The sequence below is a fragment of the Cuculus canorus genome, chromosome 5, assembly GCF_017976375.1.
Source record: "Cuculus canorus isolate bCucCan1 chromosome 5, bCucCan1.pri, whole genome shotgun sequence".
In the NCBI taxonomy this organism is placed as follows: Eukaryota; Metazoa; Chordata; class Aves; order Cuculiformes; family Cuculidae; genus Cuculus; species Cuculus canorus.
This window is the reverse complement of record NC_071405.1, coordinates 24,086,328-24,102,063: the sequence shown is the minus strand read 5'-3', so window position 1 is coordinate 24,102,063 and position 15,736 is coordinate 24,086,328. Positions and strand designations below refer to the sequence as shown.

Here is a 15,736-nt window from a genome sequence, read left to right as displayed (position 1 = left end):
AAAAAACCCCCCAACCAAACAGAAAAGAACAATAATAACCTATCAGAGAACTGATAGCAGACTAGGCAAAGTTCATGGGAAATTGCTTCATTTCCACACTGCTTACAAGTAATGAGCACATAGCTGAGGAGCACACCTGCCCCACAGTGCCGCTGTAGCCGGGGATACATTTACTACTGATGCCCCATACTCCCCTTCATCCCTTTGACCACCAGAATTGCCCACAATATCATTTTCCCACATCCCAGGACTCAGATAACTACTATCTCCTTGTGTATCAGCTTTCCAGGTTTGACTTCAAGCCATACTCATGCTGAACAGGCTAAAGAACACAGCTGTGCTCACACTTGAGCCTTTTCCTCAGTGATAGCACTAATTTGGGGTTCTCCTCATTATCAGAACACACAGGAATTTAGTGACTGCTAACACTAAACCTTTCTTAAAGTTAGCTGAACTTGAATCAATAGGTTAAAAAAACCAAACAAAACTGATAGCAAGGCTTAGGATCACACTGTTGTCTTTATCCCCTTCTTAAGGGCAGCATTATTTTAATTTGATTTCCTAAGGTTTTTCTTTAAAAGTATATTTCCTGCAGGCACATGTTGATCTCTGCCCACTCTGAAATGCTCTTTTTTCTGGAGCACCCAGATCCACCCTTTTTTTCCCCCCTCCAAAGAGAAATTACAAACCATACCACTCCCTTACTGCACAGTAATGTGAGGTTCCTACTGAAATGGATTAAGGGCAAGATGGCTGCATGGATGCAGGTAAAACTAGAGCAGCTGGTACCGCTGGGAGGAGCTCGGGAACCTCTGCCTAACTCCAAGGCCTTTTTTGGCCCTGTTTTCACCGTGGATTGCATTGCAGCACATAGTAGCTGACAGTTTTTGCCGCTTAGCTGAAGCTGGGGCTTCAACTTTATGGTAGAGCCATGACTACAAGTGACGCAGCTATTCGTACCCTGCCTTTTCTGCTGGGCTTGGAGGAGATGGTAATTAGGAGATGCTTTTGTCATAGGTGCACCCTGACAGTGATACTCAGAGGCTGTTGTGAGACTTCTTTTTTTTGTTTAGGAATACACAACAGTAAGTGTTTTCTAGCTTAGTTCAGCTAAAACGTCAATAGAAAAGGGTCTTACTCTTTCCTGAGCTTTCACAAAGGATAGTGCTGGGTTTCCAAAAGATACCTACCACACTGCAGAAGATCTCTAGTCCTGTTTGTATCCCTTCATGTCCCCACTACATGTGGGCATGTTAAGCCATTAACTTAAAAGTACTGAGGCCAATAAGGTTATGTACAAAGTAAGTGACTTTATAAAAGTTCATTAGTATCAGCAACAAGAGTAATACAACAGTATTCACCAAACAAGGATCCAGCATCATATAGATTGACATTGCATTGTCACAAAACAGCTACAAAACCAGAGCATTTCTCTGAAGATCTGGCTGCCAATGTAACAGAAAATAACATTTTTCTCTACTCTTGGGGGGAAAAAAAAAAAAAAAAAAAAGCATTAAAGCATTCAGTCATTCCTAGCCAAAATTTTCTTTGTACAACAAAATACAAATCTCCTTCGGCATTAAATTTTCAAGGTTTTTACATTTTAAATATAGAGTTCTATGAGGTTTTGAGGGGGCTTTTTTACTGTTTGTTTTTTTTTTTGACACAGGCTTCAGTTTTAAGTTATTATTTTAAGCAGAATAAATAGTCTGTAGATCAGGTAGAAAACTATTTGTCAAGAATAAATTGCAAAGTAAATTATCTTTCCACTGATAGCCCACAGGGCTATTTTTTGCCACTTTTCCAACAGGTTTTATTTAAACATACGTACAGAGAGCACATATTACATTGCTGTTATATGTAAAAACAAGAAAGCAAACCTCCACTGCCACAGCTGGTGTGGACAGGATAAAAAAAAGGATTAAATAAACTCTCAAGAGACTATTTGTTCGCATAAGTTAATTTCCGAGAAATTCAGGCACCCAAAACTGTGTTCATCTTCACCTAAAAATTAACATCCATTCCGAGCATCAGCAGCTACAGTAAGTCCCACTGTCAACTAGAATGAAAATTAGTACAAAACATGCAAATAGAATGAAACACAGCAAAAAAGTATTGAATAAATCACATGAAGGCAGATTTCCTGAACCTGGCTCATGACACTCTGAACATACAGCAGTGTATGGATAAAGGCTTTAGACTTTGAAACTATTGAAGTCAGAACTCAGGAAAGATTTTATAGCTTGCATAATTTTGCAAAATCTAGAAGTTACAAGTTCTGTAAATTTGTACAGTAGTTACTCGAAACCACACAATAATTGGATTTCAAGCTGTCTGACAACATTGTCCAGTCTTCTTAGAGTCCCTTTCCAAAGTAACTTTTTGATCCTGCAGGTTAATGTGGAGAATGAAATGCAGTTCTGGAATATACCAGTAAGATGGAGCAGACAGAATATTAAGATACAGCTAGATTAACACTGGGGGAAAGCTTAGGTAGTCTCACCTTAAGTGGTCTATTAAAAATGTACTTTGACTAAGCTCCATTTAAGGAAAAAAAAAAAAAAAAGACTAAAGACTGTCCCCGAAATGAGTTATTTAAAAAAAACAAAACCCAAAAGAACAATACAAAAAACACACAAAACAAACCACACCAACGAAACCAAAAGAACACAACCACAGAAACCTGCTTTTCCCTATCTGATCTTATGTCAGAGCAGGAGAATGACACATTTTGCACTCTTTGGCAGGGAATCTATTAAACCAAAACATGCCCTAAGAAACTGAACCTTTCCCAAGAAGGGTTTACAGTCATCAACTCATCTATAATGTCTTATGTGGGAGGCAGCAATTCATAATAGTTTGAAAGTCAACAACATGGAATGTACCAACAGATTTATGATGAACAACAGTAGCAATTATTTACATGTTCAGAGTAGTTAATTGTTCTTTGTGAATTAGATTTCTCCTGTATAAGTTAGAAAACTACAAAAAGTCAAAATTGGGAGAAATATTCATTGTCTTTAAAAGTTCAAGTTAAAACATCTTTGCAGCACTTTCCTCAGACAATAGCGTATTGCTCATACAAAAGGTCTCTTATCCTATAGAAGTCCTGACAGAGACAGCCTTCCAATCCAATGCGCCCTGTTTCAGTCTGAAACGAAAGACATGTTTCTATTTATTATCTTTGCACTAATGACAGTTAAAATTAATTTAGAATATTATTTACCTAAGAGTTTAAGACACAGAACACCTACCCTGCGAACAGCCACCAGATTGTTGCACACAAGCACTCCTCCTACAAATTCAGCTTGTATACCTTCACGCAAGAGAACTTGCTTGAAGTCAGAAAGCCTCGGTTCATTCATAAACACAGACTGATGTCCAAGAACCTTTAAACAACACACAATTTTAATACTTCTGCTACTTAATACCTTCCATTTTTCCACAGATCTTCTCATCATTGTGTTGGCAGCAGAGTATCCTAGGTTACAGGACTATAAATGAGAAGACTGAGTCTATTTCTGTTCACCTGCAGCAAAACTCTTTCAGTTTATGAAGGCTTAGAAGTTATCTGTCAAGTAAAGGAAACGTTTCCTTGTTGTTCACATATTGAAGACAAATGGAAAGCTGTCATTGAAGATCCCTCTTTGCCAGGGACAATGCTGCAATGAGCTGTAATGCTGACCAGTACATACTTCTATGACAGCTGTCACAAACCTGAAGAGACTTTAGACTTGTCTCCACATTTATTTAGCTCCTAGAACAGACTACACTCACAACTGTGCAACAGTATCTTAAAGAGCAATTCTAGGACTAGAAGGCATTGTAGTCATTCAATGAAGAGATAAAATAATATCTACTCACATGCAAAGTACTTAAAGATTAAAGATAAATTCTTAGAAAGGTTAATGTAATGAACTCTTAAATCACTGCTATAGAAGCACACATTTGAATTCAAAAGAGCTGTATCTCAATATATGAAGTATTTTCCGTAGTATCAACAAAACAAAATCCAAGAGTGACTAAAACACCAACTAACTTCCAAGCCTGCAAGGGCTAACTGCAAATATGAAACAATTAAAATCTTATCTTCCCAAATAAATGGTACTGTATGATAGGCACTGTGAGCGGATGCAAGAGATCAACCTTGCTGAAAAAGCATAAGATCTGAACAAAGAACAGTACCAGATTTAACAGAGAGAAAACCAAACATGAAATTTCAGTTTCAGTTAGGCTTTCATTCAAATAAGAACACAGTATCAAGCTCTAAGCACTTGAAAAAGACAAATGAATACTGAGCTCTTCAAAAAAAGTTCAGATCAGCATAATTTATGTACCTCATGAGGTGGCAAAGGTTCCAAAGTAGGAATGATTTCACTCTCCTCACAGATCTCCTTGTCATCGTCACCAAAGAGGCTTTTCATGGCCTTTTGTTGTGCGATGACACTAGAGTCTGAAGAAGGCATATCCACTTGCATCTCTAAGTCTTCATCTTCCCTCAGCTCTCCCTCTTCCAAAATAACTCCAGTATCCACTTTCGAAACCCGCATGTCCAAAACACCATCTATCCAAGCCAACTCAGCATCCTTGGCTTTACAGAACTGAAGGGAGCTGACAAGAGAGTCTTTTAACCTGACCTGCATTGCACAAAAATAAAAGTACTATTAGTTTGATGGAAAACACAGACAGTTCTTACTTCAGGCTTTAAAATGTAACAGTTTTCCTTTCACTGTCTCTCCACATAGGTTTAATTCATACTGTCCTGGAGAGGGAAAGGAAGGAATTGGTATCACAACAGCAAGATGTTCTAGACTTTCTAAGTACAAATTATATAATCCTCACATCACCGCTCAACTTAAAAAGCAGAGATCAATACCTTTTTTGTCTTGGTTTAAATAACAAAGAGCCTATACGACTGCAAGCTTGAGTTAAACTTACAGCAAGAGCAATCAATTCCTTTTAAACCATCAGAAACTGCTTTTGTGGCCCAGAAGTTCCTCAGCTGGCCTAAGTAATTTTAAAGAAAGTTTCTATAGATACGTTTAGATTACTGAATAGCAGTTCCAAATTTCAACCCCCTCAAAAAATAATTCATATTTTATTGTAAGAAGGGATGTTGAAAGTATCAGATTTTAAGGTGACAAAAACATCACCTTACCCCAATTCCTCTGGTGCACTCCAGAACTTTAACCCATTAAAGCCCTACTCTGAAAGACTGCTATACCCATGAGATTGTGCACGATCCCCATAGCAGAACCAAGGCTGCAACTGTATAGAGGATGCTGCAACTAAATCTGCATCTGCAGCACACACCACTCTAAACACACTGGGATTCTCATGCCCCACTCATATCTAGTATTTTCTAATTCAATGTCTCTAGCGTACTTCATGTGTTCAGAAATCTTCAAACAGAAAACCAAACTAAGTCTATGCAAAAGATTTTTTTTAATAAAGGAGAAATTAATTTTTAATTGAAATTAAATATGAAGCAATTACAATTTTATTCAGATAAATATTTTGTGACAAATCACAATCATACCATTCCTCATGGAGTAGCAATCCCCATAGCTTTAAAAAAGAGCAAACAAACCAACAAACAAAACATAGAAAATGTCACTGCTTTAAGACAGTCAGAATTGGATAATTTTGAATAACTGGAACTTTCCATTATTACAGGGTAACAGATTTTTGTCTGGAAAAAGCAGAAGCACCTCTTTCAATAATTCTGACGTTTTTCTATTAACTTTCAAAGGACAGAAGGAATAAAGGACTAATGCCTGAAGTGCATGTGAGAGACTTTCTTCTAAACAACTCCAAAAGCTGGATCAGGACCATACTAAATTTTCACATGCTTCACACAAATTATCCAAGTTTTCTTATTTAGAGCCTAAGCACTAGAGTTAAATGCAACATATTAACACAGTACAACACATTTTCATAACCCCACTTTCCAAGAACCATCACATTAACTTTTGTGAGGGGAATAGGGGTGTCTTATTTATTTTTTTTTTTAACATTAACTTGCTCCTAACATTAAATGTTTATTCTTAGGTTCTACTTAGGTATGAAGGACTTTTTTTTCTCTTGGCTCTTCAAGACTCCCTTTCAGACTCCAAAAAGAATCCTGAATTCAAAGTAGTTTATACTCATACTTTAAACACCAGCATTAGAAATCCATTAAGACTTGAGTAAAGCAAACCAGTGTTCCCATGGACATGAAACTTGCCTTCTGCACTACAGGGAAGAACACACTGATCTCATGTTCAAGCTTTTGAACACTTACTCATAAGCAGTGTAAGGATAATACTCACCTAGAAGACAGAAAAAAGCCACTAATGTATGTGTTGATCACACAAAACCAAGGACACACATAAGTAGCAACGTCTCTCCCAAATAAGAGGGCCGCATCAGAAAGCCTGTCAGTACAGCTCTACTACACTTCACGATAGTTATACAACTAATAAATTCCAGTGCCTTACCTGGTAAATATGAGTTTCGCTGGTTGCATCTATAGTTTCATGCAGCTTTGGCATGTAAACTTTAATATCTTTACCACCAAAAGCTCTGCAACATTCTGCAAGGTCCTGACTGGCCTCAGGTGGTCCATGGACAATAATCAGTTGTCTTGGTTTCATTTGGTTAATAATTTTTTTAATTGAGTCCCCATCTGAGCGTCCTTCATAGTCAATGTATGTAACTCTGGCTCTAGTTTAAAATAAAAAAAAAAAAAAAATCCAAGAATGATGGTTTGTAGTTTAAAAGATTAAATGTTTGTGTGCTCCCAAATATTTTATTTAAAAATGGAAGATATTTTGAAATTATTCTACAATAGCAAAAGCTGTTAGCGCAAAAGTATATTACGGATCAGTAAAATACAGAATTGTCAAATAAATATCAGCATGTAAGGGCATATAATAATACGAATTCCCCAAATTGGCTTAGTTATTCAAATATACTCGTCTCATGCTTTGGATAAGTTCTTTTAAATATATATACACATATCTGAGTATCTATGCTAACATAAGATTGTATCATTTGTTCTTTCTCTTTCACTTGTCCCCATCAGACAGGGCACAAACTGCAAATTTCTTGAGACTGAGAACCGTAAGACTTTGTACCATGCTCCCAGAAAGATTAGTAAAACAATAACTTGAATAGTTAGGGAAAAAAAAAAACAACAAAAAGCAAGCCCACCTTGCCTCTTCCACCTTCCCATTTCCAAGCTAGCCTTTTACCCAATTTGCACCATATCCACGCCGTCATTCTAGCAGAACTGACAAGAACAACAAAGCCACTCACTTAATTTCCATAGATTCTGTGGCAGAAATACATTTGGTAGGAACATCTGATAAATCCTGGTCCGCAGGCTCTTCTCCATTTGTCAAACCAGATTCTAATTTGCTTTTTTCTTCTTCTGTTGCTTGAAGTTCTGGAACTAGAAAATCCTCAGGTCTAAAGAATGAAAGGGATTTTGCTTTTAATAGTCTTAAAGTAAAACCAAAGCATTACATAACATTATGACAAATAATGCTGACTATTACTACTGAGATGTTTCGTAACTGCTATTGCCAACTGAGATGTTTTGTAACTGCTATTGCCAACAATTCTTTAACGCTTGCCTTCCACTTTCCGCATTTGAACAGAGTTCATTTGGAAAATATCACCTTTCTATCTCAAGAGAGAACTGTGATATCTTGGGAAATACTATCAAATTGAGGTTTTCTAGCAAGTATTCTTAATGCACGTAGGACAAGTATTGCAAGATTTGTCTAGGACGAACAACGTTCTTTCCCTTCATTATAAATTTATCAAAACTATGTGTAATTTAAAGCAGGAAAAAAAAGTCACGTTAAAAAAAACCACCACCTTCTAAAACAAAAGAAAAAATAAGCCTGGAATCGAAATGCATCCTAAGAGGTATGAACACAGGCCAAGGATCAGTGCTCTGCAGCTTCAACCCTATCGTAAGCTTCCCGTGAGACTTAACACAAACGGCCCTAACTGTTCAAAAGTTACTATGGTTGGAAGAGTATATAAAAGTGTTGCAAGAGAAACAAAATAATATCTTCTATCTCTATTACTCCTATTTTTGAGTTATTTCCAAACTACTACATGTTATCATTACCAGTACATACTTGATAATCTCGCCATATTCATCCCATTTAATTCTTTCTTCAGGAGCTGGAAACATTGGGTAAGATTTCTTTGCCTGTTTGAAGAAGCTTCCTTTCCGGCTACCCTCACCTTTCATCATCAAATCATGTTTGGTCTTATGTACAGTTGGCTGGTCAATATCCTCTTCAGCATCACTCTCATCACTGGAATCGATATCTGCCCTGAAATGACATTCAAAAAAAACTAGCACTTCCTTTTTTCTTTAGGTTTAATATAACATAAACACACTGACTTGAAAATAACAGATGACACTAACGCTGACCAAGGACAAGGGCAGTTTATGTATCTGAGGATACACCGTCAAACACAGATGAAACAGGTCTATCATAACAACAGATTAGAGACAATCATTCCCAATTCCTCAGTACCTTCAAACTACTCTATCAAAGTTGTGATTTTCATTTATCCCTGTAAATGGCTGAAACAGCAAAATGATCACACCGAAAACTCAATTCTGACTGCAACAGCAGAATGCAACAACAGCCAATACGCTTACTCTTTGGACTGTTCTAATTTCTTAGCTGCTTCTTTCTTTAGTTTTTCCTTTTCTAGGTATTCTTCAAGTTCTTTTCCTTCCAACTTGACACGTTTTCTCAACTGCAGATAGAATTAAAATAAATTAAAATTAATTAATGATTAGCTGATTAATTTTAATACTTCCCCTACACACTGCTGACAAGAAATTTTGTATTTAAGTACCAACACAAGTACAACTTGCATGCCACATACAAGACAACTATGCAAACGTGTGGCACCTTGGCATGGCAACACAGTGACATTACCAAGTAGCAGACTAACAGAAAGGCATTGCTAAATGTATTAAAATCAATTAGCTTTACAAAATTTCTTAAAAGATCCTGAGAAAACATCTCTCCAATAAGTGAGCACAAGTAGTCTGAGATGAGCAGTGCTGTTTTACTTTTTGTGTCACTAACATCAAACCAGAAGAACCTGGCAAAGCCATATAAGCAGGCAAAAAAATAGTAAGTTTTACTTCTTGTTTTCTGAAAGTCAAACTAGAGTATTGGTCACTATGAATATTGAATTTACTAATATTTTAATGCTGTAATTCAATGCTTCCAATCTAATCTAAAACTAAAATAAAGCTGCGTCATCAGGATTGACATTTACCACTGTGATCACAAGGAGTCCCATAAACTAACAGTGTTTATCAGAGAAAAGTAGACACTGGTATATAAATTATCGAAAACAATTTGAAAGCATGACTAACAATTTATTGTATTACTTCTAATTCACAGCTTTCACTTATCTTTATAACTCTGGTGGGATATATTATACTAATTTGACATGATTCTCCCCTCCATCCAAACCTACAGTATTTTCCAGTAAGAACAATCCATCGTATTTTGTGATGTGTATGTCAACTGCAAGCAGATTTTTTTTCTATTCTAACAAAATCACAAAGGAAAGCATTGTCTGAAGATAAACACTTAAAAGTCTCATGCTCATCTCTATGGTGTATTAATTTTGCCACACCACCAACCAGCATTGTGCAGCTCCTAATATAAGGCCTATTTTTATGTCAGTTTACCCACAACTGGTTAAACATGCAGCACGTTGACTTCAAATTTCCCTCTGCCACTAGAAGCATTTTCAGTACATCAAAAAAGGAAATGAATTTCAATTTTGCACATATTTCCCAAGATGGCCCACAATAAAAAACTTTGAGGTAGACATACAACTCTTACCTCAATATCTATAACTTTTTCAGAAGGATTATCAATCAGGAATCGTGCTAATGTTCCAGGTGTAGTGCGATAAGTTAAAATGATAGAGTTTTTGGAATCCTGGCACCATTGAATGAAAAGATCTCTAGAAAATCCACACTCTAAGTCTGGCTGACTAGCAAGAACAACTTTTGGACTAGGCACTCGAGCCAGATCAGACAGACTATGACATAAGGAGAGATGACGGAACTGAAAAGGATTGTTTCTCTTGTCTTCAAAGCACCTCATCAACTTGTCACTCATCCATTCAACCTAAAATATGTATTAAGAAAAGGTTATTCATAAGAATACAAGTTCTACAATAATGTACAAACCTGATATGAAGTACAGGATGCAATATGCAACACAATTACATCAAGGTTTGAGCAGCAAGTGTAGAAATAATGCTGAGCATAAACAACACAAAAACTTTTCTTTAAGTTCTCTTTTTTAACAGCTGTAAACTATGCTAATAAATCTTGTGATAAAAACAGAAATGCGTATCAACAAACACACCCATATCCTTGACTGGACTCTGTGCTACTTGATCGAAAGATCCAAGACACAAACACATGCTACAGAATGAGGACACCCACTATTCTGCCTTTTTTTACTGTTAAAAAGAAAAGCAAAATGCTTTTGCATGTGTTCCATTATCCTCTTCATAATTGCATCTTAAAATCAAAACAAACCTGTGATTTGGAGAATTCCACTACATTGTAGCTGACATTATTCAGAAGGGCTAGAGAGTAGACTCCTAATCCTGCATCTTTTGTTCTCCAGATCTGATCAAGAAGCTGAGCAAGTTCCAGAACTCTGCCTGCTGTATCCACAGCTATTAATACATTTCCATCACCTCGTAGTGTCTCCAAAACATTAGCTAAGAATTCAAAACAAAACAAAAAAGCTTCTTATACTTTGAACCAAAACATATGTACCTTGGTTTTTTTTGTTTATCTCACACTAGCACACAATCAAAACCAAATTGAACACAGAAATAAATTAAACTTCAAAAGAGATCCAAAACCAAATTTCCACCAAAATTAAAGGGACCTGGAGTTCTCTTGGAAGCTCTGAAGATCTCACTGCCTTGATACTGCTTTTCTTTTTTTTATTCAAAAAAAACCCACACAAAAAACCAAACAGTAAAATATAAAAAAGAATAAGCTGAGGAAGATAATTTAAAAATCCCTTAAGAAGGGATTAATTGATACTGGGTAAAATACAGTTTTCAAATACAGCTCATTGTTTCCAGGAAGATCTTTAACCCACAGGATCAATACCATCAGAAACAGAGTAACTGAAAATTTGTTACATTTTAATAGAGGTTTTTAGTTCAGACGAGGATAAATTTCTCATAGAAAATCAATTCACAGCAGCTAATAAACCCCATTACTGCTATGTCCAAGGCTAAACAGAATACATACTCAGTAGCTGTTCATCCCTTTGCTTCCTCCGGGGTTGTACATAAGTAGCATTAAAAGAATCTGTAATAAGCAACGAAGGCCTGCTCAACATTTCCAAGGAACACCCATTCAGATGGCTGTGGAAAAAACGGAGAAATCTCACTTTTTGTATTTCTATTTTATGAGAAATAATAAGACATCTAGCTTCCAGATGTTAGCACGTACAGAGATCAAACTCTCCGGTAGCTGAATGTTTCCTGCTTTAAATGTACAAATAAATAAAACTGAGTGGAATGAAGAAACCCAGAGCTAATGCTTGTCTCAAATTGATTAATCTGAATGCAAGTGAAATTAGTGATTTTGTTAGAACTAGAAAGGCATTGCTACTTCCATACTTGTTTATCACACTCTAAATTCAGCACACCTAACACAAAGTCCAAAAATATATATTGATATGTTGAACTTACATCTCCCTCTTGTGGTTGAAATCAACTGCATAAACAATTTCCTCCTCTCCATCCTTGACAATCTTCCAAATTGTGCCTCCTATCATGTGGCCAGCTGGCAATGGTGTGATTGACAAACCATGTCCTTTGCCTGTAAGATTTTCAGTGTTTTAGACACATGTATTAAAATCCATTCCTCTGAATAAGAGAGTAATTTTAAACAACTAAATGCTAAAATTATTACTGGGAAAAAAAAAAATCAAATTAATATTAAAAAAATCAGTAACATATCTGCCCTTCCCATCTAACCAGCAACTTCAAATTTTTTTTTTGCAGTTCACTTCTATTTTGCCTCCTGAACAAGCAACCAAAGCAAAGGTCACTTCTTCCCTCCACCTCTCACTGGTACTCAGAGGCACTGCAGAGCTGCTGTAACTATAGATCTGAACAACAGTCATACAACAAACATACAACATGAAAGCAAGTGCACTGGTGAAAGGCAGACCCCTCTCTGGGCAACACAAAATGTTTATTATACCATTCACTGTCATACTTAAAAAAAACCCACACAAATTACACAAACTGCAAGTTTTCCAGACACACAAGTCAAACCCAGGAAAGGTGTCCCCGTGCTGCAGTCAGGAATGGATCTTTTCAACACCTGATGCCTTTTTTTTTTTTTAACGCTCTATTGTTCCTCATCAGTGGATTAACCTAGATCTTTGTCAGAGTAAAACTAGATCACCCACAACCATTACTGACTGACATTGCTGCATTCCACATACTTGAGCAGAAGTGCAGAGCTTTAACAGTAATCAAAGCATACATTGTCATCTAAGATGCATCCATAGAAACTTTTCAAGTCACTTCCATTAAATAAGAAAAAACCTAGGACTTTTTAAAAACCAAGTCATTCGCTAAAACTACTTATAAGATGTGAGAGTTGGCAGCAAAGACATAGCATTGCTACAAATACCCTGAAAAAGGCTCAGTAGCCTTACAAGGATGGCATCTCATCTTTATTTTCCAGATTACAGACAAGTATATTGGGAAGAAGCATTCTGGAACTGGAAGATACTGCATACTTACTCCCTCTAAAAAAAAAAAGGGTTACTTTAACTCTTACCTTTCACTAAAAGTCTTTTATTGAAACCTTGGTTACTACTTTACCTTTCAAGTTCACAATTTGAGAAAACTTCAGCTGCTGTATCTTATCAAAGGCTGCATCTACATCATCCAACGTAAAGAGTGTGAAATCTTCAGTATTGTGGCGAGACTAAAACAAAAAAGAAATATATAGCATTCAAGAACCTGAGCAGTCTACCATACCAAAGCTGTTGTGTGTGAAAGTATCAACTTAAATATACCTGGTAGAGATCATACATAAACATCTGTCCCATTTTATATACAGGAATAGTTGCATAAATGGCACAATTCAACCCCATTTTTCCAACTGCATACGGAAGAGCGCCAAGGTGTAAAGGGTCAGGGTGAGAAAGAAGAACAGCATCAACCTGGTGTACATGTCTACAAAAAGAGGGATAACAGAAGTTGGTGAGAAGAGTTCTGCAGTGTCATATACTTCCTGTTATGGCTGTTTTGAGACTACACACACAGAATGACTCATAATTAAAAGTTACAGATATTTCCAAACACTCCAAGTACTTAAACACGCAAGTGACTTCCGAAAATGTAACTTCGAGGTCTGGAACACATAAGTTTCACATTAAATTCTTGATTAGAAAAAACTCCAAATTAATTCAATATCAGAACCTGAAGTAACTTAAGAGCCAAAAATATCACTGCAGACATGTTACAAATGGTCTATACAGCTAAAAACATAAAACAGACTATAATTTTTCTTCTGATGAGAAAGACCAAGTAATAAGACCAAAGCCACAACAATTCTTAAGTTGGTAAGGACTAAATCAAGACATATTAAAAAACAGAAAAGGTCAAATATATAATTTAAGAGAAGTGGGACATAAATTTGGAGGGATATTCCTTTTAAACTCAGAAGATTTTTTTTCTTTCCAAGTGTTATGTAAAATAAGAACTCAGACTTAAAATTTTCTACCTGTTGTGACAGAAAAACTTAAGGACGTAAAACATATACAACAAGTGAAAGTACAAGCTGGGCTGGAAGTTTATTGTTCCCTCATGTAGTAACTGGGGCACACACATTCTTCCTGATGGCTGTTATTAAAACGGGGATTTTATCCAATTTCTTCTCAGATAAAACACTACAAAAATGTATAAGTTATCCTCAGTACATACTAATCTCCAGTTATGAGATGTCAAGCACTACAAGTGTGTCAATGCCAGAAAAGTGAATCTATACTAATAGCATCACAAAACTTAGCTTCTTTCAGGAATCTCCATGTTTCAGTCCCAACATTGTAATCAATGTTTGCATCAGTAAAGCTCCTTACTGCAAACCTGTAGAGGTCCAGTATTAAACTTCAGACAGGTTTATTTCTTTTCAGGGCTGAGACAACTAACAGCTGTTTTCCTGAACTGACAGTCTAACAAACTTGAAACAAGAGGCAAGAGTTGAACCACTTTGTATTCAGCCTACATACACTAAGGATTCTTTCATTTAAAACTTGGTTAATCATTGTAAATTAGTTTAAAGAAAAGGTCAGTCTCCAATAAACTCTGTTCTGTGTCATGTTTATGAAAAACACAAAACACCCAAGCCAAAGCAAACACAGAATAGTTTGACCATTACAGTTAACAGATATAACCCATTAGACTCACATGAAAATACCCAAGTTTTTCCTGGAAATGTTTTGACAGTATAATTCTCTTCATATCAAACATACTTCAACAAGAAAGAAAAAACAATTCCAGATTTAACATTACCATACGTGTATGATCACACAGTACTTCGAAAACTTTCAGAAAAAGAACAAGACTTATTAAAAAAAACAAACAAAAGGATATAAGCTGAACTACTTACTTCCGCAGAGAATCAATAATATCCATTGAAAAGTTTTCATCCCAGCCGCAGTCCAAAAGAAAACGAAATTCATCTACTTGCAACAGATAGCAAAGGGCAGATTCCTCCTGCACCCCCGACAGAGTTGTCAGCTTGATAATCGATGTCATTTTTCCTCTCCAAGGGCTTTATCTCCAAAAGAACTGATGTGAATGGGAGAAGAAAATGTTTCATTGCCTAAGCTAAAGGAAGAGCATACTCATTCAGATGGAACTTCACACGTTTCTGAGAACAGAGAGCTGTGGCAACCGCCCCGTAGCGTTACCAGATGTCAATTACCAGGTTTCAGACATGAATTTTTCATCGAACCATAGAATGGTTTGGGCTGGAAGGGACCTTAGAGATTACCTAATTTCAACACCCCCCCCCTGCCATGGGCAGGGACACCTCCCACCACACCAGGCTGCCCAAGGCCCCATCCAACCTGGCTTTGAACACCTTCAAGGATGGGGCATCCACAGCTTCCCTGGGCAACCTGTGCCAGTGCCTCACCACTGTGAGGAAATTCCTCCTTACGACTAGTCTAAATCTGCCCCTCTCCAGTTTATACCCACTACCCCTAACGCTATCACTACAAACCTTTGTAAACAGTCCCTCCCCAGCTTTCTTGTAGCCCGTCAGGCACTACAAGGCCACTCTTGATCGCTTTATGACAAGGAAGGGTTTTTTACGATGTCAGAAAGGGATCACTGTGAGCAACGTGGAGCACGCTGGCTCCCGCGGGCCCAGCCCGGCCGCTCGGGCCCGGGAGCAAGGAAAGGCGGCGCAGAGGGACCTCGGGGCCCTCTCGGCCCTAAAGGCGAGGGAAGAAGGCGGAGAGGGAGCTCTGTGCCCTCTCAGGCTCCGCAGGTGGTAAGGTGGCGCAGGACGAGCCCGGCGCTACCTGCCCACCTCACACCGCCCGCCCGTCAGACCCCGCTTGGCGCGCGCCCACCAGCGCCCTCCGCCATCTTGCGGAAGGCGGGGAGGAAAGGGAGCGAA

General features: G+C 37.4%; 1 protein-coding gene across 3 annotated transcripts; it reads right to left on the bottom strand.

Annotated features, from left to right (window-relative positions):
* Positions 1 to 1,293: 1,293 nt before the first annotated feature.
* On the bottom strand, positions 1,294 to 15,732 carry CPSF2 (cleavage and polyadenylation specific factor 2). 3 transcript variants are annotated; one of them, XM_054067318.1, is made up of 15 exons: positions 15,647 to 15,732; positions 14,717 to 14,898; positions 13,122 to 13,281; positions 12,925 to 13,030; positions 11,776 to 11,905; positions 11,330 to 11,445; positions 10,595 to 10,782; positions 9,885 to 10,175; positions 8,672 to 8,772; positions 8,136 to 8,336; positions 7,300 to 7,452; positions 6,480 to 6,705; positions 4,338 to 4,637; positions 3,255 to 3,389; positions 1,294 to 3,151 (listed from the first exon to the last, which is right to left on the bottom strand). In XM_054067318.1, the coding sequence occupies exons 2-15, from the start codon at positions 14,863 to 14,865 to the stop codon at positions 3,059 to 3,061; spliced, it is 2,349 nt and encodes a 782-aa protein (XP_053923293.1). In that variant the 5' UTR covers positions 14,866 to 14,898; positions 15,647 to 15,732; the 3' UTR covers positions 1,294 to 3,058. The 3 variants fall into 3 exon arrangements, with proteins under 3 accessions (XP_053923293.1, XP_009559889.2, XP_053923294.1); XM_009561594.2 differs by having other exon boundaries at positions 15,335 to 15,729; XM_054067319.1 differs by having other exon boundaries at positions 15,639 to 15,715.
* Between the last annotated feature and the right edge of the window lie 4 nt (positions 15,733 to 15,736).

Coding starts and splice junctions, on each gene's coding strand:
- CPSF2 (XM_054067318.1), bottom strand. CDS start 14,865: ATGACATCGATTATCAAGCTGACAACTCTGTCGGGGGTGCAGGAGGAA. Junction 13,031..13,121: donor TTATGTATGATCTCTACCAG/GTATATTTAAGT, acceptor TTTTTGTTTTAG/TCTCGCCACAATACTGAAGA. Junction 7,453..8,135: donor GAATATGGCGAGATTATCAA/GTATGTACTGGT, acceptor TTCATTCTTTAG/ACCTGAGGATTTTCTAGTTC.